This window comes from Xyrauchen texanus, chromosome 29, assembly GCF_025860055.1.
Source record: "Xyrauchen texanus isolate HMW12.3.18 chromosome 29, RBS_HiC_50CHRs, whole genome shotgun sequence".
Taxonomy (NCBI): Eukaryota; Metazoa; Chordata; class Actinopteri; order Cypriniformes; family Catostomidae; genus Xyrauchen; species Xyrauchen texanus.
In genome coordinates this window covers 14,578,951-14,605,930 of record NC_068304.1, presented here as the reverse complement: position 1 = coordinate 14,605,930, position 26,980 = coordinate 14,578,951, and the positions used below count along the sequence as shown (strand labels likewise).

General features: G+C 41.6%; 1 protein-coding gene across 1 annotated transcript in view; it reads left to right on the top strand.

Moving 5' to 3' along the window:
- The window catches only part of LOC127623004 (UPF0606 protein KIAA1549-like), a 76,868-nt gene extending 50,915 nt beyond the window's left edge, over positions 1–25,953 (top strand). The window contains exons 11-21 of the mRNA XM_052097224.1: positions 857–1,062; positions 3,949–4,085; positions 5,553–5,567; positions 14,038–14,243; positions 14,462–14,691; positions 15,339–15,480; positions 17,217–17,543; positions 18,977–19,029; positions 20,009–20,154; positions 20,578–20,709; positions 21,539–25,953. Of these exons, the coding sequence (XP_051953184.1) occupies positions 857–1,062; positions 3,949–4,085; positions 5,553–5,567; positions 14,038–14,243; positions 14,462–14,691; positions 15,339–15,480; positions 17,217–17,543; positions 18,977–19,029; positions 20,009–20,154; positions 20,578–20,709; positions 21,539–21,777 (1,833 nt within the window). The 3' untranslated portion in view covers positions 21,778–25,953. The remainder of the gene's footprint in view (positions 1–856; positions 1,063–3,948; positions 4,086–5,552; positions 5,568–14,037; positions 14,244–14,461; positions 14,692–15,338; positions 15,481–17,216; positions 17,544–18,976; positions 19,030–20,008; positions 20,155–20,577; positions 20,710–21,538) is intronic.
- Positions 25,954–26,980: the final 1,027 nt, after the last annotated feature.

The window sequence follows — 26,980 nt, the reverse complement described above, 5'->3', positions numbered from 1 at the left end:
TGGGGGGAACTATTCCTTTTAAAGTGTCTCTCTCTCTCTCTCTCTCTCTCTCTCTCTCTCTCTCTCTCTCTCTCTCTCTCTCTCTCTCTCTCAAACCACTAATCTCTTGAATCCTTGCTTGATTTTCGAATAACTGCTGGTTCCTGAAAGAGCCCTTGGGCATTAGCTTGCTCTGCTGTTGTCTTTGTTCGGTTCGTTTAATCTATTACAGTGCTGCAGACAGACAGGCCATTACTGCCCTAGTAGGTCTGGCCCGTGGTCAGTCCGCTGACCTCTGATCAAATGCATTCCAATTTCTTTTGGTTTTTTGTTATTTATGGCTATAAGCTAATGTGTCAAATTATATCATTTAAATATGTTAAGCACTGTTTAAATTTCTCAGGGCCATCAAGTGGCATTTTCATGTTTAAAGAAGGCCAGTTGTAAAGTTTTCAAACTTTATAATGTACTGTATATCAAAAACCAAAATTAATTTATGGTCATTTTTATTTTATTTTAGTTACGTTGGGGAGTCAGGAATATGTATGTTAGTTTAGTTTCAGTTTTTCTAATTATGTTAGTATCTATTTTATTTCTGTTAATTTTCATAGTCTGTTAACAACACTGCCTTGTTGTGTATGTGTCCATTTACATTAGCATTTTTAAGGCATCTGGACCGTAGCCAGACCTGATTAGTAGTAGGAGTAGTTCTCATTTTAAGGAAGCATTTAGTCGTTTAGCTTGGATCCCTCAGTCCCCATACAAATCCGTTTCCTTCACAAACATCCTTCTGCATAAATGTTGACTTTTTCCTTTAATGATAGTTTCCAAATGACATTTTCCCTCTCTTTCCTGCTGTTTCTGTGGTGGCCTTTAGCTGCAGTCTTCCAGTGTAAAGGGTTTCGACTTTGCCAAGCTGCACATGGGCCAACACAGTAAGGATGACCTCATGGTCATACAGGAGCCGTTACCACATCCTGTGACCGCTAAGGAGCAGAACCCAGGCGAGAATGCAGAGGTGCCCACACCAAAGTCCAAAACCTCCTCCAAAACGTCCCGCAACGGCCAGCGCCGCAGGGGCCAGTAAGTGTGACAATGCTATTTTACATCCAGGAAAAGAAATTTTACCCATAATTGAGTTTACACACATAACAATGCAGATTCTAAACTGCAAGGCAGTGTGGATAGCATAAACATCACAAAATGACAGAGCATAACATTATAATGAAACAAAAACTTTGTTGATTTGCTACATAAACCTCATATTATAATAGAATTAATTATTTGAAGGCAGAAATTAAAAGCAAAACAACTGCTGATCAATAAAAGGCTGTTAAGAAGGATTACATCTCACACTAATCAATAGAAGGGTCTTAGGAGTGAAAGTACAGTAGATCTCATGACTTGTGAACATGATTGACACACGTGTTGTGAATAGAGACATGATGCAATAAGATGTAATTCAGATAGATTCAATATGTATCAGCCAATATGGCGTGATCCATTTTTCTGGGCGAGACTTCCTGCATAGGCACTGATCAGCCACAACATTAAAACCACTGACAGGTGAAGTGAATAACATTTATTATCTCGTTACAATGGCACCTGTCAAGGGGTGGGATATTTTAGGCAACAAGTGAACAGTCTGTTCTTGAATTTCTTGTGTTGGACGCATGAAAAATGGGCAAGCGTAAGGATCTGAGCGACTTTGACAAAGGCCAAATTGTGATGGGTAGATGACTGGGTCAAAGCATATCCAAAACGGCAGGTCTTGTGGGATGTTCCTGTTATGAAGTGGGTAGTACCTACCAAAAGTGGTCAAAAGAAGGACAACCGGTGAACCGGCGACAGGGTCAGGGGCGCCCAACGAACATTGATGTGCATGGTGAGCGAAGACTAGCCCATCTGGTGCGATCCCACAGAAGAGCTACAGTAGCACAAATTGTTGAAAACCTTAATACTGGTCATGATAGTAAGGTGTCAGAACACACAGTGCATAGCAGCTTGCTGCAAATGGGACTGCGTAGCCACAGACCGGTCAAAGTGCCCATGCTGACCCCTGTCCACATCAGAAAGTGCCTACAATGTGAGCGTCAGACCTGGACCATGGAGCAATGGAAGAAGTTGGCCTGGTCTGATGAATCACGTTTTCTTTTAGATCATGTGGATGGCCAGGTGCGTGTGTGTCATTTACCTGGGGAAGAGATTCCAGCAGGATGCAACATGGGAAGAAGGCAGGCCGGCGGAGGCAGTGTGATGCTCTGGGCAATGTCCTACTGGGAATCCTTAGGTCCTGGCATTCATGTGGATGTTACTTTGACATGTACCGCCTAACTAAATATTGTTGCAGACCACTTACACCACCTTGTGTCCATGCCTCGACGGGCCAGAGCTGTTTTGGCAGCACGAGGGGGCCCTACATGATATTAGACAGGTGGTTTTAATGTTGTGGCTGATCGGTGTATAATAGACAGACAGTTTTTAGATTCTAGTATTTATGCATCTGTAACAGATACCACCCTGTCTGAGCTGAAACAATCAGTAAGAAATAATTCATTCCTAATAATTAAGATGTTTTTAAAGTGAATAGAGCCAACTGTTGTGGACCAATAGATTACACCTGGTGCAATATGGTGAATGTGTAATGGATCCAGCAACTAGACACAACACTTTGGTGATCTGACTAGATCTGAAAGAGCACTTTAAAGCATGACAGGATTAGGTCGTCATCATGCTTTTACCATGGAGACTCATGCCTCATCAAAACTGAATGAGGGCTAAATATTGATGTCTGTCAAGATGGATGAATAGGAGGAGAATCAAGAATCATATAATAAGTTGAAAATAACTGAATTTGCCATTTAAAGGGATAGTTCACACAAAAATGAAAATTCTATCATCATTTACTCACCCTCAGGCCATCCCAGATGTGTATGACTTTTTTGTGCAGAACACAAATTATGATTTTATTTTAGAAGAATGTATCAGCTGTGTAGGTCCATAATATGCAAGTGAATGGTGGCCAGAACTTTGAATCTCCAAAAATCCCATAAACGCAGCATAAAAGTAATCCACCATTACGATTAACTAAATAAATTATGCAGATCAGGCGATGGCGCAAACACAGCCACAAAATCGCTGCAGAACACAATTTACACGTAATTCTGATCTTGCGGCGTGATTATGAGTGCAATATGGTAGAGGATGTCACAGGCCACTCTATTTGACACACCCTGCTGGGACTGTACATTATCACTTTGAACCAGACACCTGATCTTCTTTTAAACATGCAGAGCGTGCGCTTGACACCACGCATCTGGATGTATGCCAAGTAAACAATAACGCTCTTCTCCATCTTTTGATGATTATTTGATTAATTACTGCTGATAGGATCAGTTGAAAATGTTCACAAACATCTCTTTTAAATAAAATTCATTTTACCGTCTGTTTTCTTTTGACGATAATAGTACAATCTAAATTTTGCCAGGCAAAATGTTTTGAATGAAGCGCAATCTACAATGAGCCTAATTTACATTGAAAGCAGGCATGTTTGCGCAGAAAGGAATGACAACGACTTAATTTAAATACTCAAGACAGCACAGTTTCAATGCTGACAGCGCCTGCTAAAATAGATTGTGTGTGGTTAATGAATGTGATGCATGTTTTGTGTGCTGAAATACCATGCACAAATGTGCCAAAACTGTTTAATGAATCTGCGACTCTTAAGTTCTGTCTTCCATTCACTTGCATTGTATGGACCTACAGAGCTGAAATATTCTTCTAAAAATCTTCATTTGTGTTCTGCAGAAGTAAGAAAGTCATACACTTCTGGGATGGCATGAGGGTGAGTAAATGTTGAGAGAATTGTCATTTTGGGTGAAAAATGCCTTCAATTGTTATAATTATTTTTAATTTCATTGTCTTTTCCATGGCTCAGAATACAGAGTTTTATATGTGTCTTTTGCTCAGAATTTCTCCATCGGAGGGGGATTCTGTAGGCAGTGATCTATCCAGTGAGAGAGGAACTCCTGAGGAGGGTTTGAGACCTGTTGGTCTGCCCAGCGATCCCAAACAATCACAAAAAGTGGTGGTTAATGTATTTAACGGTACGTTTATTGGCTTTGATTTAGACTCAATGCATTTAGACTAGGGCTGTGGTGGCACAATCTTATTTACATTTACATTTATGCATTTGGCAGACGCTTTTATCCAAAGCGACTTACAGTGCAATTATTACAGGGACAATCCCCCCAGAGCAACCTGGAGTTAAGTGCCTTGCTCAAGGACACAATGGTGGTGGGTGTGGGGCTCGAACCAGCGTCCTTCTGATTAACAGATAGCAGATTACCAGTTGTGCTTAGACCACTACACCACCACCACTCCTGTATATACCAATATATATCATGAATCTTTTTCTCACAGTTTTTCATCGATACATTATAACAATCCTTGTAGTGATATTATTTGATTTAAATGTGTGTATTCATATAATTTCCAATAGTTCAATGTGTGAAGAAGCAGGTCCTTTAAAGGAGCACAAAGTCTGATACAGACATTTCTCAGTGCGGTCAGAGCCACTTCTACACTACTGAAAAAAACATTTGTTAATCAGTTTTTATGTTTCATTTTCTAGTTATATATATAAAAAAAAGATAAAAAGACTTGTTTTCAAAAAAGTCTATTTTTCTTACCCCATTGGCAATCTATTAAAAATAGTTATAAACTATATAATACTATAAATCTCAATTATGTCTGAATTATTTTAAAATGGGAAAAGCAGTTTCCAATAAGGTAAGGCAAATAAACTTAATTCAAGATACCTTGCCTTATCTAATGCAGTTGTATAAGAATGTTAAGATATTTTTATAGGAAACCCAAGACAAACAAATTACAGATTATTTTCAGGAAAGGAAGAATATGTGATTAAAAGTTGTACAGAGTTGGGAAGTAAGAAAACCTGCATTTTTCATTGGGAGATTTGTTGCTTTCCCTGTCTTGATTTGTTCTCCAGTCAGCCAGACCTCATTCATACTGTCTCGTATGTAAGGATTGACTAACCCTCAACTCTACTCTTGGCTGCTTGGGTTTCTCTCTCTCCCTTTATGTCTCTCTCTCTGTGTGTTCTCTCTTGTCAAATAGTGCCTGTGGCGATGACCCTCTCTCAACACTCATTTCTGCTCTCTCAGACTAAATATGATGCAGTCTGACTAGCCAAGAAATGACACTTGTCAACTCCCTCTCTCTTTCTCTTTCTCGCTCTGTCTTACTCTGTCTGATTGTTGTTCCCTTTTTCATATAGGCCTATTCCCTCTCTCTCTCTTCATCCCCCATTTTTGTTTGATCCCTCCTGCGTATATTTTCTTCGCTCCTTCCTTTCAAAAGCTCTTTCCTGTCCTTTCATCCCCCTCGTCTCATGATTATTTTCTAGTGATAACAATGATTTTGAGATAATATATTGACTTACCCAGCATTCTACTCTTGCAAATATATCGTATGTGGAGTTTCCATCCATTTGTCATTTTTCTCTTTTCTTATTCCTTTCATCCGTTCACCCCTCTGTTAATGGCCCACAGGAAAGAATAGAAGTGGTAAGAGTGGCTCTCTCTGCTGTGGTAGTTTTAGCAGCTAGTTTAGTTCTAATTCATATATTGATATAGTTGTTTCATATGTTTGATTACAGAGCGATGTTTTGGGGGCACGGGATATGGGCTAAAACCCGGCTGCCTAGTAAGCCCTGCAGAGATACATCTGCTTTAATAAGTAGGGCTTACATGGCGGCACACTAGCGGTGTAGGTTTCCGCCGTCTCTGGCCTTGGGCCACATCAATTTCCACGAGCGCACACTGTATGTTAGGTGTCAAAAAAAAAAAAAAATATATATAAAAAAAAAAACAACAAGCATCAATTGTGGTCACAAGAACCATATCGACTAAATCCTGCGGTCTCTAGCTTCAGGAAGTCGAGAACAGTGCTTGAAAAAACACCGGGAGGCTGGTTCCCTTAGTTGAAGCTTGGGAAGAGGTCCTACCGAGGTGGTAGAACCTCGGAGGCTGCCCCACTGCAGAGCAACCGAGGTTGCTCTGCAGCGAGTCCTCAGGAAATCGAGTGTCGGTTCCGCCGTCTTTGGCGCCGGGCCACATCAATTTCCAGCGAGCGCATACCGTGCCGTTAGGTGTCAAAAAAAAAAAACAAGCATTAATGGTGGTCACAAGAACCATATCGACTAAATCCTGCGGTCTTTCGGCTTCAGGAAGTCGAGAACAGTGCTTGAAAAACACCGAGACCAGCCTCGAGAGGCTGGTTCCCTTAGTAGAAGCCGGGAAGAGGTTCTACCGAGGTGAGTAGAACCTCGGAGGGCTGTCCCCAGCTGCAGAGCAACCGAGGTTGCTCTGCTAGCGGAGTCCTCAGGAAATGGGTGTCGGTTCCGCCCGTCTCTGGCGCCGGGCCACATCAATTTCCAGCGAGCGCACACCGTGCCGTTAGCGTCAAAAATAAAAAACACACATCAATTGTGGTCACAAGAACTGTATCGACTAAACCCTGCGGTATCTACGCTTCAGGAAGTCGAGAACAGTGCTCGAAAAACACCGAGATCAGCCTCGAGAGGCTGGTTCCCTAGTAGATTTTGTTGAGGCATGGAATCATCTTCCCAACATATCTGCATGGGTCCTGCATATAATAAAATCAGGGTACAGACTGCAGTTCGGGCACCACCCCCCAAATTCTCTGGGGTGGTGCAGACTACAGTGGTTCGGAGCAGGCTCAGGTGATGGAACAGGAAGTGCAATCTCTGCTGCTGAAGGAGGCCATAGAGCGTGTTCCTCATTCAGACAAGGAGTCCGGTCTTTACAGCGGTACTTTATAGTTCCAAAAAGGATGGGGGTTGAGGCCGATTTTAGATCTCAGAGTTTTGAACCGGCCTTTGAGGAGGTTCAGGTTCAAAATGCTTACCATTCCTGTCATCAGTGAGTCAGATCAGATCCGAGGACTGATTTGTCACGATAGATCTAAAATACGCCTATTTTCATGTACCCATCCTTCCATGTCACAGGAGGTTCCTGAGGTTAAGCTTTGGTGGAAGCTTACCAATATCGGGTTCTTCCGTTCGGCCTAGCACTCTCTCCCGCACATTCACCAAATGTATGGATGCAGCTCCTGCTCCTCTGAGACTTCAGGGCATCCGCATACTGAATTATATCGATGACTGGCTCATTCTGGCCCAGTCTCGAGAAATGGCGATTCGGCATCGAGATGTAGATCCTTGGCCATATTCGAAGTTTGGGGTTGAGACTCAACACAAAAAGAGTGTGTTACAACCATCCCAGTGCACAACATTTCTGGGTGTTGTGTGGGACTTCGATTCTGATGCAGGCACGCATGTCTCCTGCGCGTGTCGAGTCCCTTATAGCGATAGTGTCGGGTTAGAACTAGGCCAGGCCATCACTGTAAAGCAATTTCAAAGACTGCTGGGCCTCATGGCAGCGGCATCCAACATTGTACCGTTGGGCCTTCTACACATGAGGCCCCTCCAGTGGTGGCCGAAAGCCAAGGGGTTTTCCCCAGCGGGAATCCATTTCAGTATAATCAGAGTAGCGGCGCAGGTGCCTTCGTTCTCTGCTAATATGGAAGAAACCTTGGTTCCTGTCCCAAGGGCCAGTGTTGGGAGCGTCATGTAGCCGGAAAACCGTTTCGACAGGCGCCTCCCTCACTGGCTGAAGCGCTGATCATGGGCGGCAGCTTTGCCAGGGGTCTGTGGCAGGACCATCATCATTCTTGGCACATAAACTGTCTAGAGATGTTGGCTGTGTTCAGGGCTCTGAGGAGCTTCCTTCCAGACATCAAGGGTTACCATGTCCTAATGCGTTCGGACAATACATCAGTGGTAGCTTATCTGAACCGACAAGGAGGACTCAGATCGCGCCCTCTGTGCAGACTGGCGCATCAGATAATTCTTTGGTCCCAAGGGAAAATACTGTCTATCAGAGCAATGTATATTCCGGGGTTCAGAATCAGGGAGCAGACATCCTGTCGAGGCAGGGGCTGAGGCCGGGGAATGGAGACTTCATCCAGAGGTGGTGAAGTTGATATGGGACAAATTTGGACCATCAGAAGTGGATCTGTTAGCGTCTCGAGAGGCGTCCCACTGTCCACTTTGGTTCTCCCTCTCACATCCAGCCCCACTGGGGTTGGGCGCCATGGTACAGGCTTGGCGAGGCTTAGCCTGTGCGCATTTCCCCGATCAGCTCTGCTCCGGGAGTCCTGGAAAGGGTCCGCCAAGAGGGCATCAGTCTACTTCTGGTTGCCCCCATGTGGCCGGCCAGTATGGTTCTCAGACATAATTTCACTCCTGATAGCTCCGCCATGGCAGATTCCTCTGAGGAGGGATCTGTTGTCTCAGGCGGGGGCACAGTCTTCCACCCTCGTCCAGAGCTGTGGAAACTGTGGGTCTGGCCCCTGAGGGGGTTCAGTACCTAAATGCTGGTCTATCAGTGGGGGTGGTTGAAACCATACTTAGCTCTAGGGCTCCGTCTACTAGGAGATTATATGGCCTCAAGTGGAATGTGTTCTCCACTTGGTGTAGAGAACATGAAGTAGATCCAGTTAACTGCCCGGTGGCTTCAGTTCTGGAGTTTCTTCAAGATCGTTTCTCTCGTGGTCTCTCCCTTCCACACTCAAGGTGTGCGTGGCTGCCATTTCGAGTTCCATGCACCACTGAGTGATGGGCCTCTGGGGAGGCACCAGCTGGTCATTCGTTTTCTCCGTGGTACATGGAGGATGAGACCGACAACCAGGTCCAGGGTTCCTGCCTGGGACCTGGCGGTGGTTCTCGAAGGGTTATCCCTGGCCCCCTTGAACCCCTTCAGTCGGCTTAGCCCAAGGACCTGGCGTTCAAGATGGCTTTTCTCTTAGCTATTACCTCTCTAAAGAGGGTGGGTGATCTTCAAGCCCTGGCAGTGGCGCCAGCTTGCTTGGAGTTTGCCCCTGGCGGAGTTAAAGCCATTTTACACCGAGACCTGGCTATGTGCCTAAGGTGCCGTCTAACACGGCACGGTCTACTGATCCTGCAGGCTTTTCATCCTCCACCTTATGTGTCGGCAGAAGAAGAGAGGCTCCATTTGCTCTGCCCTGTCAGAGCTTTGGCGTTACCTCGAGAGGTCCTCTTCTTGGAGAAGGTCGGACCAACTGTTAGTGTGTTTTGGGTCACCTAAGAAGGGGCTCCCTGCCTCAAAACAAACCATTAGTAATTGTATTGTTCAGGCTATTATCTCGGCCTACAAGGTGCTTAATTTGCCTTCACCTTTGGCCGTGAGGGCTCATTCAACTAGAGGCATGGCGTCCTCTAGGGCTCTCTTATCGGGAGTACCCCTCCAGGAGATCTGTGAGGCAGCCGGTTGGGCTACCCGCACACTTTCATCAGGTTTTTACAGTCTGCACCTCCCTAGTGCGCCTGGCGCGCGTGTGCTCTCGTCCTAGCTGAGTGCCTGAGTTCAGTTTCACCCTAGGGCAGGCCTTTTTTCGGTCGCGTGGCCTAGTGGGCATTCGTTCCCCAAAGAGTGGTTTTCAGCGGCGCAGTCGCGGATTCCCTCGGAAGGAGCGTCTCGGGTTATGACTATAACCCTTGTTCCCTGAGAGGAGCGAGACACTGCGTCGTCCTGCCACGCCCCTCAAGGCCTGAGGCGGCTTGCTTCAGTTTTCTTGGATGGTCATTCTAAGAATATTTTCTTAGACAACGTACCATCTTGCTACAGGTCTTTACAGGTCTTTACCTTCATTTCAAATGAGTGTGTAGAATTAGACAGACGATGCCCCCCTCTGGCGTGAAACTATACTCAGATGATCATTTCAGATTAATTACATGCTTCTTTTTTCTGCCTGTTTGTTAGTGCCGGTCCATTTGAATTTATTGACTGATTTATTTAGATTTTGAGGAACACATTAAATAGGTGAAAAATATGTTAAATAACTTACGGACCCCAAAATGCATTCAGACACTTTCTTCAAGTTATGATGTCATGAGTGAATTTGAGATTAATTGACTTCCACTTAAAGTGAACTTGGAAAAACATTTAAAAAAATTATAATAATGGAAAAAATGGCACAAAAATGGAAGTTAGTTCTAATATCATGTAGTATCATTTGTATGCAAAACTTTGACTTTGGGGCCACAGTATACAGTAACATAATAAATTATCTTAGCAACCATAGAAGAAGAATCAAACAGTATGTTCCCTGTCAAAAAGCTACACTTTGATGCTGTGCTGATTTAGCACTTTGTGAACAACTTTAGGTTTGACCAGCTGTGAATATGTGTGCAACACGTCAATGAAATTGACCAGAATTTATAGCCTCTGCTGTTGACATCATTGGATGCACCTGTAGCTGGGCTATAAATAGATGCGTCACAGGTGCATCGTCAGATCTTTTGTCTTCAGATCATTCTGTGTGTGTTGTGCTTCTTGACTGTCAGAAATTTCTACTTTCCTCTGTTAGGAGTTAGAATTGTTAAGCAGTGTGCAGAAACCTTTCTCTTTAAAAAAAAAAAAAAAGAAGAAAAAGAATGACTGATAAACAAAGCAAGTGGTGTGTGTTCCCATGTTTACACTCTATTCGCTTCCAGCGAAATGTCGGGTGTACCGTTGCTTCCTGCCTTAGTCCAGGACATGGGACACTCGACATCCCCTCAACATGAAGTGTCAAAATTAATACCCATCTCAGAGAACCTGGCAGCATGGAAAATTCTGCCAGGTATTTCTATGTGGGTCCAAAGAACAGTAGAAAAAGGCTACAGAATTCAATTTGTTGACTGTTAACGGCGTGGTTTCCACTACCGTGAAACCGGAGCAAGCATTTCTACTGTGGAAAGAACGGCAAAATCTCGTGGTCAAAAGGACCATGGAACATGTTCCCCTTCCAGAGAAAGAGTCAGGTTATTACAGAAGATACTTCCTGGTTCCCAAGAAGGGTGGGGGTTTGCGTCCGATCTAAGATCTTCGAGGCTTGAATCGCTCAGTCAGGGCGTTCAAGTTCAAGATGCTAACTATCAAGATGGTCGTGTCTCAAATCCAACATCACGATTGGTTGGTCACGATCGATCTCATGGACGCATACTTTCATATAGAAATTGTGCCACAACACAGGAAGTTCCTGAGGTTCACTTTCAGGGGCGAAGCCTTCCAATATCGGGTTCTTCCATTCGGCCTAGCCCTATCACCCCACACATTCACGGAATGCATGGATGCAGCATTGGCTCCTTTGCGACTCCGGGGCATCCGTATTCTGAATTACATAGACGACTGGCTGATACTAGCACAGTCTCAAGAACTGGCAGTTCAGCACAGGGATATCGTCTTAGCTCATCTGATTTCTCTGGGTATGTAAAGTATATAAATATACGGTTTTTTTTTTAACAAAAAGAGCGTTCTCTCTCCCACTCAGGGAATTACCTATCTGGGCGTTGTATGGAATTCGATCACGATGCAGGCACGATTGTCTCTCGCTCGAATCGTCTCTATTCAGAAAACCCTGAGCAAAGTCAGGCTAGGCCAAGGTTGCACTGTTCGTCAGTATCAACGAATACTAGGTCTTATGGCATCTGCATCCTCAGTGATCCTTTTGGGCCTTCTGCACATGAGACCGTTTCAGTTCAAAGCCAGGGGATTTCATCCAAGGTCCAGTCCCCTAAGGCTAATAAGGGTTACACGCCGCACTCTTCGTAACCTTTCTAAGTGGTTCAGACCCCGGTTCCTTACTTTGGGTACCATTCTAGGTGCGTCTTGCTGTCTCAAGTTGCGGTCTTAAGTGGTTGTCCAGCTCAAGGGGAATGGGAGGGTCATCAGCTCAATTGGCACATCAACTGCCTCGAGCTGATGGCTGTATTTCTGGCCCTGAAATACTTCCTCCAGCATTTTAGAGGCTGCCATGTCCTGGTGCGGGTGGACAACACAGCAACAGTCTCTTACATAAATCATAAAGGAGGTCTATGTTTACGCCAGCTGAACATTCTGGAACATCAGATTCTCCTTTGGGCCCAGGGCAAGCTCCTGTCAGACAGGGCAGTTTATATCCTGAATGCCTGAATGTGGGAGCAGATTTGCTGTCCAGACAGAAAATAATGATGGGGAATTGAAACTCCACCCCGAGGTAGTGGAACAAATCTGGGTGAGAGTTTACAGGGCAGAAGTGGACCTCTTTGCCTCTCAACAGACAGCACAATGTCCCCTCTACTTCTCTCTGAGTCACCCAGCCCCATTGGGTCTGGACGCGATGGCACATACATGGCCCAGAATGCGCCTGTATGCTCTTCCCCTGGTTTCTCTGCTCCCGGGAGTCTTGGCCAGAGTTCGCCAGCAAGGGTCTTGCCTCTTACTGATAGTGCCGCACTGGCCGAACAGGGTATGGTTCTCTGAGATAATGTCTCTCCTCGACGGCTTGCCTTGGGCGATTCTGGACAGGAAGGACCTTCTGTCTCAGGCACAGGGGACAATATTTCATCCCCGGCCCGAGCTGTGGAACCTTCATGTTTGGCCCCTGAAAGGTACCAACTGAGGGACACTAGGCTTTCACCTGAAGTTATCGAGACCATTCTAAGTGCTAGGGCTCCCTCTACTAGAAGAAGTTACGGCAATGTCTTTGAAAGATGGTGCAGTGCACATTATGCAGATCCAGTTAACTGCCAGATTGCTTCAGTTCTGGACTTTCTGCAGGAAAAATTGTCAGCAGGCACATGCCCCGCCACTCTCAGGGTTTACGTGGCCGCTCTATCGGTTTGCCACGCCTTGATTGACGGGATGCCGTTGGGGAGACATCTCCTGGAGCCATGTGACTGAGACCTCCTGCTAAGACCAGGATCCCTTCATGGGACTTAGCAGTAGTCCTTGAGGGTCTTCGAACCTCTAGAGTCAGCGTCTGATAAACTTCTGACTCAAGATGGTTTTTCTTATGGCAATTACTTCTCTAAAAAGAATTGGGAATCTACAGGCTCTGTCTGTCTTGCCAGCCTGCTTAGATTTTGCCCCAGGAATAGCTAAAGCAATTTTGCAAGGTTCCTTTCTCGATTGTACATCCGGTCACTCTCGAAGCCTTCTGCTCCCTGCCGTTTACAACGCCGGAGCAGGACAGACTTCACGAACTTTGTCCAGTCCATGCCCTTCAGACTTATGTCTACCGCACTAGCCAGTGGCGTAAGTCAGTGGGCAACTATTAGTTTGCCATGGGGGCTGCAACAGGGGGTGGCTGCCACCGAGCAGACTATGTCGCATTGGGTGAGGGACGCTATTGCCCTGGCCTACGAGGTGCGCGGTCAAGCTCTGCCAGTAGGTACCTAGGGCTCACTCTACCAGCGGGGTCGCCTCCTCTAAAGCCTTAGCTAGAGGTGTCCTTCTGCAGCATGTTTGTGATGCAGCAGGCTGATCCTCTCTGCACACATTCATAAGATTTTATAGTTTGGATGTTCATGCCACTCCGGGCTCTTATGTCCTTGAGTCAACATCTCAAGCTCATGTCTGAGACCTCTCGTGCTCTTGTGAGCACAACTACACAACCGTAAGTGGTCTGGACATCCACAGTGCAGCATGGGTATTCTCGTTCCCAAAGCGCTAAATCAGCACAGCATCAAAGTGTAGCTTTTTGACAGGCAATGTCTCGGGTTACTTAACTGTAACCCCTGTTCCCTGATAAAAGCGGAACAAGATACTGCGGTTCATTGCCGCACTGGGATGCCCCAGGACTGCTCTTCAGACAAAATACCTGACAATGCACCTGTGACGCATCTATTTATAGCCCTGCTACAGGTGCATCCAATGATGTCACCAGCAGAGGCTATAAATTCGTCAGTATCAACGGCTATAAATTTAATTGATGTGTTGCACACATATTCACAGCTGGTCACACCTAAAGTTGTTCATAAAGCGCTAAATCAGTGCAGCATCTCGTTCCGCTTTTATCAGGGAACAGAGGTTACAGTTAAGTAACCCGAGACGTTGCTGTTCACCTTGACATTAAGCACCCAATTTACAAATTGTAAAATATCTGAATAGATTTCTATATTTTTCTTAATAGGTCCACCACCTATGAATGGAACAGATGAGCCTTTATCTTCAGCCTCCATCTTTGAGCATGTGGACCGAATGTCCCGCTTAACTGATGGTCCCAAGCGTCTACCAAACAAAATCCAGCTCATCGCAATGCAGCCGATGCCAGCCCTGCTTCTACCCAGACCTTCTGCCAATGATAGAGCTGCAGAGAACACCAAGCTCAACAAAGAAGTCAGTAATACAATAGCCCTCACTTTACATGTATCTAAACTAATACTTCTACTAATTTGTTTTAGGAAAATTAGTTTTTGCTTTTGATTTGGTGTCCCATTTCAGTGCTCCATTGTTTTTTAAAAAGCACTTTCAGCAAAGAAAAATATGTGAACCAAGTGTATCTGAGATTGTTTGATGTAAGGTCCTGATTGACTGTATGTCTTTATGGTGCACAGATCCAGGTGGCTTTGAGGCATAAATCCGAGATTGAGCACCATCGTAATAAAATTAGACTAAGGGCCAAAAGGAAGGGCCATTACGACTTCCCCGCCATGGACGATCTCATTGATGGGCTTGGTGACTCCAAAGAGCAGGACCAGATCTATCAGAAGGCCCAGATGCAGATTGACAAGATATTGGATCCAGATATTCACATGCCATCTCTCTACACAGAGCCAAAGAAAAGGTAAAAAAGGATCCCAGGATCTGCAGCCCTGTAACAAAGAATGTTACTTCCAAATTCCAAAACAATCCAAATTACCAGTATATAATAGTGTGACACTATGAATTCAAAATAAAAATGCACTGCTTTTTCATTTGGAGGCTAGGTAATAAATATATATATATATATATATATATATATATATATATATATATATATATATATATATATATATATATATATATATATATATATTTTTTTTTCCCATTTTTAGAATAGTTTTTTTTTTTTTTTTATTTACATATTTTTCCCATTTTTAGAATGCAGAAAAACATTTCACAGAGAATGACCAACATTTGGCACCAGACTTGTGACACATGTGAAAGGCTTTGATGCAAAATATTTTGTTCGTAAATATTGTACAATATATTTTACATTATTTAGACACTAATATGCCTTGATTTTAAAAGACCTTTTAAGTTTAAAACAGTCCCAGCACTGCAATACCTCTTAAGTGTCCAATTTACATAAATGCCTAAAGCACGTGTAAACAATCAGGACTGTGTGTGTGTGTGTGTGTGTGTGTGTGTGTGTGTGTGTGTGTGTGTGTGTGATGTCTATGGAGAATCCTCTTAATGATATGAGTACCAACGTGTGTATGTGTTTTGCAGCAACAGAGGGAAGCGTTCTCCTAAACAGAGAAAGAAACAGATGAACGGAGATCTGACAGATGCTGACAGAGACAGACTCATAACAACAGAGAGTGATGGGACATACAGAAAATACCCAGGAGTCAATAACATAGCATATGTGGTCAGTGCACTGAAGAGACCTGTATTCTCTCTGACTCCATTTACTCTCTCCACTGTTATTCTTATGTAATCAACTCCATACTGTTTGTTCTCTTCATATATTTGTAATTCAAAACACTTCTAATCAGCTCCATGTTGTGAATTAGTTGGTGTTAATGTCTTATTTTTTCTGAAAAAAAATGGTTTAATTGTAGGTTTTATTTAATCTATTTAAAATTAAAATTCTTCCACACTGATTAAAAGAATATTCCAGGTTCAAAACAAGTTAAGGTCAATCAACAGCATTTGTGGCATAATGTTGAATACCATTAAAATAAATTTTAACTCATCCCTCCTTTTCTGTAAAAATGGAGGTTTCAGTGAGGCACTTACAGTGGAAGTGAATGGGGCCAGTTTTTGGAGTGTTTAAACACAGAAATGTGAAGCTTATAATTTTATAAAAGCACTTACATTAATTCTTCTGTTAAAACTCATGTATTAATTGAGCTGTAGAGTTTAAATTATAATTTTTACAGTCATTTTAGGGTTTTAGGCTTTGTTGAAAATACATCATCATGGCAGCGAAGTTGTAAAATTGGCTATAACTTTACACAGAAACGGTTAGTAAGTGATTATATCGCACTAAAATAATGTTTTCAAGCATATTGTTTGTCTTGCGGCTAAACATTTGAAAAAAAAATTGAACATTCAAAGATTGGACTCCATTCACTTCCATTGTACCTGCACCACTTTAACCCAGATTGTTGCTTTTTTTAAAAGCCAGCCAGGTCTCCTAAGCAACCAAATTGGCTCGGTTGTTAGGGAGGGTAGAGTCACATGGGGTAACCTCCTCGTGGTCGCTATAATGTGGTTCGCTCTCGGTGGGGCACGTGGTGAGTTGTGCGTGGATAATACACTCAACAAGCCACACGATAAATTGCACGGATTGATGTCTCAGACGCGGAGGCAACTAAGATTCGTCCTCCACCACCTGGATTGAGGCGAGTCACTACAACACCACGAGGACTTAGAGCGCATTGAGAATTGGGCATACCAAATTGGGAGAAAAGGAATGAGCTGAGTCTAGGGACTAAAAAAGGGTCAAAGAACGAAAACTGAAAACAAACTACATATTTAGCAGAACGTAACCGAAAACCGGAACAAATTGATTTTCAATTGTTCTGGAGTGAAAACGTTATTTTTAAATGCTGGTAACTGCTTATAACCAGTTAATTTTGTTCCAATAATTTTTTCATGAAACCAAACACCAAAAGGTTTATCACAGTAAATGTTTGGAAGATCACCAGTTCATGTTGCCCGGAAAAGATCTGCTACGTCACTGCAGAGCAAGTATAGAATCTTGCTACTGTTAGAACATACACAGACATACTGAGTTAAGCATGTGCTGCTTACACAATTAGAATAACACAAGACATACTGCTTCACAATTAAACATAAATACAATCCCCCTGTAATAGAATAAAAGTGGAGGTGGAGGGTTTCAGAGAAAACTCACACCGTGTTGCAGTGAATCTGGCTTACTTGCAAGCCACGCAATCTGAAAAGGCAAAGAGAGAGTATGCAAGTTGATTGGCTATCCATTTACACATCAAAGGATCTATCAGCTTACACCATGTGTGCCGATTGGCTTGACATTCCACATATGAGCGATCTAACTGGCTAATAGATCAGCTATCAGCTTGTGCCATTCAGAGTTTCACACCTGAACTTTTTCTTTCTCTCACTTTTGTACTGCAGTCGGATCCAGACCAGGGCCCCAATCATCACAGCCCATCGTCGCCGGATAATGTGTTCCACGGCCTGATTTCTCCACCTCCAGGCCATCCTCCTCCCCCACCCCCCTACCTCCCCATTCAACCATCTATAGCAGAGGCCCGTCAGCAAATGCACTCTCTACTGGATGATGCCTTTGCCCTTGTGTCCCCTACCTCTCAGGGCAGCACAGCTGGCATCACCCTGCCAGGGGTCGGGCTCAACCCTGGAGCCCCGCCCCCCTCAAGCCCACCATCCCATGGCTCACGGCCCTGGAGCCCAGGATACCCACCCCTGAATCCCTACACAGGGGTAAGAAAAGATCAACAGTGAATTTATCTAAAAAATGGCACATTTATTAGCACATACCCTGTGCAATACCCTGTGGTTTTTATGAGATAACATGCAGTGTCCTAAAAAAATTAAAATATTAGTCAATTCAATTGAAATACAGCTCCTCGTGTTTTCACCTGGTGGATAATAATGCAGGCAACAAAACCATATAGACTAAAACTAAAGGAGGGACCCAAATCATATCTTGGGACCAGAAATTATAGAAACTTATGGGTGGGTTCTTTTGAGGTTGTTGAGTTTCCACCTGTAAGCAACCACCAAAAATACTAGTAATCATCTAGTAACCCCCTGTCAATCACCCACAACACCCTGTCTCTGTGGCACCACTCACTCATTGTAAAACTCAAGTTGTAAATATGTTGTTAGAGCACTTTATCGCACGTCTGTCATGTTTTCAGTGTGCTAGTCACTGGTTGAAGAGGATTTAATCCATACACTAATCAGTTAAGGATTCCCCCATTTGTCAAGTGCATAGACCCCTTAACACTTAACAAAGTTATCACAGCTACTGACCCTGGAAATTAATCTTATTCAAGCTCTTCATTAACCTGAACCAAAATGATCACAGATCAGCTCTTGATTGCATTTAAGCAATAACATATCTGATCTATGACTGATTGAGGATAAACTCTCACTATTGCAGTCTGAATCTTATGCACCACTTAGAAACCTGCCAAAGGAACAGAGATGGTATGCACTAAATTACATTTCATGTTTTTTTTCTGTGAATATGACAAAGCCCATCAGAGGGCCACACACTTCATATTGAGATTTAACTACAGAGTTGAAGCCATGCTGTCAATTTAAGGCTTTTTTATGTTGTTGTTGTAGAAGGGCTAGAGGGGATTGCAAAGGCCAACTGAGGCAAAATATGAACTGACTTATACCTTTTATTTGTAGAACTAGCCTTTGGCTATCGGCAAAGATTTTTATTAGAATCATACCAAGACATATTGCTGTGATGGAGCAGGGAATGCTTCTCTGTCCTTAAAATGGCATCCCGAGCTCAGCTATTTAAATTCTTTTCTCATTTCTAGGTCAAAGGGTTTATTTAACCTGATAGACAGAAAGGCTCCAGTTGTGGCTGAACAAACAGCTGTTAATGTGTGTTTCAGGGTTCACCCCAAATTTAATGAATTTGAGTTGTCATTGTATAAAAAAGAGCAAAATTCTTCAAAATGTTCCTTTTGTGTGCCAAGGAAGAAAGAAAGTCATATTCTTTTTTAGCAACTTGAGGCTGAGTAAAAGATGACAAAATGTTCATTTTTGGGTGAACTATTCCTTTAAACTGTCCCTTTTATGTATTAAATCATTGAGGATTGTGAAATCATCAAGAATCATCAGGTCATAAGCTCAATGACTTTGTATTTTCTTTTTTTTTTTTTTTTCAGAGATATGCTGAATTGGGGCTGCCTCCTTCCGCTGCACAAGGTTTACTGCATAGGTGAGTTGAATCTGAGGTGTTTGTGCCCCTTTGCGATATGCCCCTCTGCTAGTCCATCCTTTCATTCTGTTCCCCGTCTCGGACTGTGCACTGTCAGAATGTGACTTCCTCTCAGACAGAGACAGGTCAGAGCACAACTGGGGAATTGGGCATTCCAAATTGGGGAGAAAAAAGGGGAGAAAAGGGGGAAAAAAGGTATAGTTCACCATAAAATTTAAATTCTCTCATCATTTACTCAATCTCATGCCATCACAAATACTTAAATATTGATCTGTTTCTCACCCACACCTATTGTATTACTCCTAAACACATGGATTTAACCACTGAAGTCTTATGGATTAGTTTTATGCTGCCTTTATGTGCGTTTTGGAGCTTCAAAGTTCTGTCCACCATTCACTTGCATTGTATGGACCAACAGAGCTGAAATATTCTTTTAATATTCTAAAACTCTTAATTTTGTTCTGCAGAAGAAATAAAGTCACACACATGTAAATTATGAGAGAATTTAAATTTTTGGGTGAACTACTCCTTTCAATTGAATCGAATATAGGCCTGGAAAATAATATGAAATATATACATTATTAGATAACATATTACAACAGAGGAATTCACTATCAGAGCCCCCACATTTCAGATATCTGGTGGCAGTTTTCTGACCTTGGTGCAAATACCAGAATCCATGCTTACACATTCACACACAATCCTTTGTCATGGTGGGAACTTTCCATTGATTTCCATTGTTTTCAAACTGAGCAAATTATATTTTCTATCAGCTAGTCATAACCCTCACACAAACCTTTCATCAGTATATTATTTATTTTATTTATTTACTCAAAGAAACCATTGGCTTGTCTCCACAATGTAGGCAAATCCTGACACACAGGCACAAACACACAATATCATTCACACTCTTGGTGTGAGAGTGCAGAGTAATTTGGTAAATGCTGAGGTGTGACGTGCAGTCTTTGTATTGTTACAGACAGGGTTTAGGCACTGGCTACATCCCATCAGGAGAGGCCCTGCCTGTTGACCAGCTGCAGTCAGACTCGTTCTACACTGGACGAGTAGGCCACACAGATGAGCTGCCCTCCTCTGCCAGGCCCCGACCTGTAGGTGGGTCTACAGGTATGTGATGACATTATTAACTGGAAGGAAACAACTTAGAGTATATGAACTTAGTCTTACAATTCTAAAGGAATGTGTACAGTATTCATATTAAAATTTCTATCATTTGGAACCAGTACTAATGAGTTTAAACACACTAGGAATTCTATAAGAATCAAACAAAGAAAGATCCTTCCTGTCTTTATCTTTAGAACCTTACTTGTATTGAAATAATGTCTTGCTAGTAGACAACTGAAGAAAATCACATGGGAAGCTTGGAAAATATTTATTGATTATTTATTTATGTTTGAATGTTTAAAGTCTTTATAGTTGATATCCTACAGGGGAAATGTATCCTATTATTAATCATAATAGCAATATTTATGAACTTGTAAATTCCGTTTATGGCACTGTATTCTTAACATCGTTTGTGTATTTTGACAGGTGCTCAGCTGCACCATATAACCCACGTTGGTCTGACGGGTCGAGTAAGTGAGAACCGGCATCCTGGTGGGTTAAACTGGGGCCCGTATCATGAAGATGACAACAAGCTCACTAACAACAGAGACCCTGTAAGTTTAAAATGCACTGCAGTGTGTTGTCTTTAAAGAGTTTGATGTTGCAAACATGAGCATATTAAAGGGATATTTCACCCAAATATGAAAATTCTCTCATCATTTACGCACCCTCATGCCATCCCTGATGTGTATGAATTTCTTTCTTCTGCAGAATACAAATTAAGATTTTTAGAAGAATATTTCAGCTCTGTAGGTCCAAGTGAATGATAGCCAACATTTTGAAGCTCCAAAAAGCACATTAAAGCAGCATAAAATAATCCATATGTATCCAGTGGATTATTTAATGTCGAATCCCTTGGCTGGTCTGAAATCAGCAAGGGATAAATGTTCACTGCACACAATGTTCACTGCACACTGTCTCAATGGGTGAATTAAGTTAGTGAGCAGCCATAATGTCATGGTTACTGTCATAACCTCCGTTCCCTGATAGAGGAAATGAGACGTTGTATCAATGTAGTGACACTAGGGGTTGCTCTTTCGAGCCCGAACACCTCTAGTGCTGAGGAGCCGAGACAATGTCCGGCTAATTCAGTGTTGTGGCAAGAGGGACACAATGTCTCATTCCCTCCATCAGGGAATGGAGGTTACAACAGATGCATGAAACTTTGGCTAGCAATAAATGCACTTCAGGGAGGAAAATACTGTAAAAATGCCACATTTTAAGTGTAGAATTTGTCATCTTATTTTTTCTGCATCTGGGAGGCTTTTCCTCACTTTTCCAGTCTTTTAAGCTCTTTTTTATTTTATTCTTCCATGCTTTCCTTTTCACCCATTCATTTCTTCCTTCCTTTCCTCTTCCTATTTTCTCCATCATGTCTTTGTGTAAGTTCGTGGCTCTTTTGACTACACCTCCATCTCTGTGTTCCAGACTTCCAGGAGTGGCCTAAAGGAGTCTTCTGCCGCTCCTCCCCAACTTGACACTCTCAACCTTGGGTACCTTCCCTCTGCTCCCCCCGAGGATCCTTCCCCTCCCAACCACTCATCTGCCTCACTCATCAAAGCCATCCGAGAGGAACTCATGCGGCTTTCCCAGAAACAGGCAGCGGTACCCAGCTACCACAGTTGAGACCTGCCGCTGTGGCTCCAGCTGGCGTAAACTGCATTACACTGCATTGTACTTCCCATGGAAGTGCTTTTTTTGAGACGTTGATGATGATGACCGTATGTCCTGTAGTTGCTGTTGCTGCCGCCTAGTGGCACAAAAACATTAGGACGGAGTAGACGTTTATCCTTTATTCCCATGTTTCTTTCCAGTTATCTCCATAGTGAAGTTGTTCATGAACACATGCAGTGTCCCGAAACTTGGGAAGAACCTTTTTTTAACCTTCTGTTCAGTGTGGTGTCATTGCAGCATATAAAGTTCAGTAGCTATTAACTTCTCTATATTGACTGATATTGAAGCAAATTGTGGCTCCCATTCTGTTAGAGGTGTGTGAGTGTTTTTATTTTCACATTGTGTTGTTTCTTTGCTGTGTACACTGCCTTTATATTTTAACAATTTTGCACTGGCTCATGTAGATTCTAAACTAATTTCCATATTGTCCAAAAACATTTCAATTTAATTGTCATGCGCTATTTTCTTTTCTTAGTGTTTTTCTCAGTGTAAATATTTTATTTTTCTCCTATAATTTTGAAATCCTTACATCCATGTTCAGGACCGTGGTTTTGTCTTACCCAGAGTCACTACGATAAGCCAGTAATGATTTTACATTCAGAGCTCTCTGGTTCGATTTGGAAGGAAATGTAAGGCTTCCGTCATTCGTCTTAGCTCAGTAGGTCCTTAAAATGCAAGTGAATGGTGATTTCTCTTTTAAAGCTCCAATAATCCCAGACATTCAGCATAAATATCATCCCATACGCATCCAGCAGTTAAATTAATGTCTTCTAAAACAATACGATTGCTTTTGGTGCGAAAAAGATCAACATTTACAGTAATTATTTTAAATCATGCCTCCATTCTGTAGAAGAATGTGTGTGTGACGTAACAGACCTTTTTCACAGACTGTGATGACGCGTTTCCGCCTTATTTAGCAGCGTAAATCTAGCAAACTTTTTATATGATAATTTTTTTTTTAATTGAGTGTACATTTATAACATTATGCTTTGTGATACATTACCCTGGAATTAGTTTTAAAAAATGAATTACCACAGCTGCGAGAGGTTTTCTGTGACAGCTGCTGAGAGAGTGACAGTAAATTTGCCATCTTCTCCCATCTGACTTAATTCTGTCTTAATTCACAACTCTCTATTTATTAGATTTTTTTCTGGAAAGTAATAAAAATGTTAACCCATAGTGTGAAAAAGGTCTATCGCATTGGCATTTGAAACACACGATAACTGATGCACATGCGACACGCCCGGAAGAGCAGCGCTGTTTACAATTGAGAAGGAGGAACCCTGTAAAAAAGCTTTGTTGGTTTTGGTTTAGATCTGTATTTATACTCACAATGGTGCATTTGCATGCTTATCCTGGATGTCTCAACCGAGTGGAGAACGCGAGATTACATCTGTATTATGGCAATGCAAATACGTAACCCGAGAAACTGCTAGGACTCCACCCTCTCATGAAGCTTACTGGAAGTGTTTGATTAAATATTTATATTTTTAACAGCAAAACTGATCTTGTCACATTATAAGACATTAATTTAACCTCTGGAGTGGTTTCGATGACGTTTATCCTGACTGTATATAATTTTTGGTTCTCCATCCACTTGCATTTTATGGACCTACTGAGCTAAGATATTTTTCTTCAAATGTGTTCTGGTGAAGAAAGAATGTCATACACCTGAGATTTCATGAGGGTGAGTAAATAATGGCAGATACGCTACTTGCTTGCTCAGATGACATACTTTCCATCTTGTAGGACTTACTATCAGATCGGCTCTTATATGATCACAGGCAACCATGAGTACATCAAAGCATCACATTCATCTGTTCAGAAGAGCAGTGCTGTAGCTCAACTGATGTCCTCTGCAGGTAACTTGCAGTTTTATGATTCAACCACAGATGTGGAGAGAGAGCCTAGAATTCCGTACTGTACCTTTAATTATTCTATTCCTTTTGTCCTCTTTTTGTGCTTATTTTTTGTTCTCCATTTAATGGCCATGAACCACACATTGCCTTTCACAAGACAGCATTGAACCTCATACAGCATGATCTTAATTGCTAGTATTATATATAGCATTTGAAGTAGTGACACGTTTCCCCTCTGCGTTTGCCTTTATTATGTTTGGCATATACAGGAAAGATCGATATACAGTTTATTTTCTGTCTTTACAATAAAGGAGATTTATGGGTGAAGTGCAGCTTTACTCGTCCCTCAGTTGAAAAATGAACAAAATATCTTGTTTACAGTAACACACTTACAATAGAAGTCTATGGGGAAAGGCATTGCACTGAAATAATTGTTCACATAAGCACTATTTTGAAAGTATAGCCAAAAGACTTGAGAATTGTGTTGTTTACTAGTAAAATAGTCTGCTAACCTTGCAAGTGCAATTTTTATTTAACATTTTAACTCTTGTCATGATCATTTAAAGATGGCAAACAATCAGTCGAGTAGCCTCCACTTTACACAAAAATATCCACCCACAGGACTTACATTGGTAACGCATAACCAGGAGTTCATCTGTCTAGAACTGTAATCTCATCACTAAAAAAATTTTTTGGATGTCTTTACAGCTCACCTAACACATTTGTTTATGGACGAATTAATACAGGCACTTTAAAAAATGAGCTGCACATTTCTGCTTGTAAACCCTCTGGAATGCCTTGCCCCATAGACTTCCATTGTAAGTGCATGTTATGTTGTTCTTGCAAACTGAGAGACAAGTGGAAGTGATTTTCTGTGGTTAATCAACAGCATTTCACAAACTCTTTCAATAGAGCTGAACATAATGTGAAACATTGCTTTAAAAGAAGATTCCGGGGGCAATGATCAATCAACTGCATGTGTGACATAACGTTGATTACCACAAACATTTATTTCAACTTGTCCCTCCTTTTTTGTAAAAAAAAAAAAAAAAGGCACTTACAATGGAAGTGAATGGGGCCAATGTTTGAGGTTATAAAGGCAGAAATGTGAAGCTTATCATTTTATTGAAGCATTTATGTTAATTATCCTGTTAAAGCACATGTTATTTGAGCTGTTAAGTTGTTTATATCATTACTGGGATTACAGGGTTTCTTGCATCGTCATGGCACCGAAGTTGTAAAATTGATCATAACTTTACAGAAAAAATTAGTAATCAATTTTATCATGCTAAAATCAGGTTAACATTTTAGCTGATAGTGTTCATGTCTTGTGGCTAAACTTTTAAATAAGTGAGTATTTTTAACAATTTTAACACCAATTAGCCTCCATTCACTTCCATTGTAAGTGTCTCACTGGAACCCAGATTTTTGTTTCTTTTTTTTTTTTTTTTTAAGAAAAGGATGGACAAGTCTAACTTAATTTTTCTGGTAATCAAAATGATGCCACCAATGTGGCATACATACATTAAGAAGAATTTGGATTGAATCTGGATTGAGTTTGACAGTTTGTTTCCTCAAAATGTGATTTTGGAACTAAGAGAATTCAGTCTTGAATAAATCAGTAAGTGGTGAATGACACCCATAGTGTACTCTTCTGAGTACTTGCAGTATTGCTACTGTGTAAAAGGTATTTGAAGACAATACTTCATTTTAAAGATATGTGGACAAGTTTGAATTATTTAGAGTCAAAGTATTTTAAGGTCAGGTTTAGGCCTCCAAATAGGATTGTCTAATTTCTGACTCTTTTCCCCAACTGTATTCTGTGGCCATGAAGTGCTCATCATTCCATATCAGTAATGTTTTTAAAGCATTTAATGCTATTTAGGATGCAGTGTTGCTCATTAAACTGCTGTTGATCAACTGTTTATACACTATGTTCTTTTATTACTCCATTTGGTGTGCTAGAAGAGTATAAAACATGGTCACTGTAACTATAGTATTAAATTTCACTCTGTGAAAATCTCAAGTTCAAAACACTGATCCTTCAACTACCTTATTTCAGGCTTAAAATGTGTTCTTGCATATGTGATAAAATGTGTGTGTGTGTGTAAATGTTTAAAACAGGAGTATTATCTTGTTATTTCTGCCCTCGTTTATATGTTTGAAGATTTTTTACGATTTTGATGTTAAGTTTAAGTCAGGTTGGAATTTCATTGATCTGCATTTAAATTTCTACTGATTCTTTGTTTAAGTGACAATAAAAAGTATTACTACAGTGTTTCATGTTTTTGCCTCATCTAAATGCATTAAGTCACAAATATGAAATGCAGAAACCTGATTGGCTATTGTTTGATTTAGACACAACTAAAAAATCTAAATCTAAACCACTGAGATTTTGTAGCTTTTATAAGGTTTTAGCATGGTGCCTATGCTTTATATAGGTTATGACGAAAATATACTGTTTTTTTAGAGGCTTTGTTAAACCAACTAGTTCAAAAATGACTGGAATGACATAAACGGACCCTCAAAAACCTTTCTTCATTTTGGAGAAATGATATAGAAGTTAAATGGTATTTTCAATCCAGATAGTTGTACAATAAACTAAACGAAAACTGCTCTTGAGTCACTCAATCAATGGGATTGAATTTACAGTTTAAAAGCGACAGAGGGCGACAAATACTTTTTTAATTCATGTGAAATAATTCAGAGAACTTCAATAACTAAAATATTAACTACATTTCAATACTATATAATTATCAGCAAAAAATAAACTTTTTTCGAAAAATAAATATTAATTAAAATACATTTAGAGAAACCCTATTCCTAAATCTTTTTTGTTCTTTCCTTTTGTCTTTTGATATATTGTGACTTTTTAATTTGTGATTGATTAAATGTGCAGTATTACTAAGGATAATAATTTTGATACATGTGACATAATGTTTGTTGATTACCACAAAAAAAAATATTTGGACTTGTCCCTTGTTTACTCAAAAAAAAAAAAAAAAAATGGGGGCCTTGGTAGCTCAGCAAGTATTAAGGCTGACTACCACCCCTTGAGTTCGAATCCAGGGTGTGCTGAGTGACTCCAGCCAGGTCTCCTAAGAAACCAAATTGGCCCGGTTGCTAGGGAGGGTAGAGTCACATGGGATAACCTCCTCGTGGTCATGATTAGTGGTTCTTGCTCTCAATGGGGTGCGTGGTAAGTTGTGTGTTGATCACGGAGAGTAGCATGAGCCTCCACATGCTGTGATTCTCTGCGGTGTCATGCACAACGAGCCACATGATAAGATGCACAG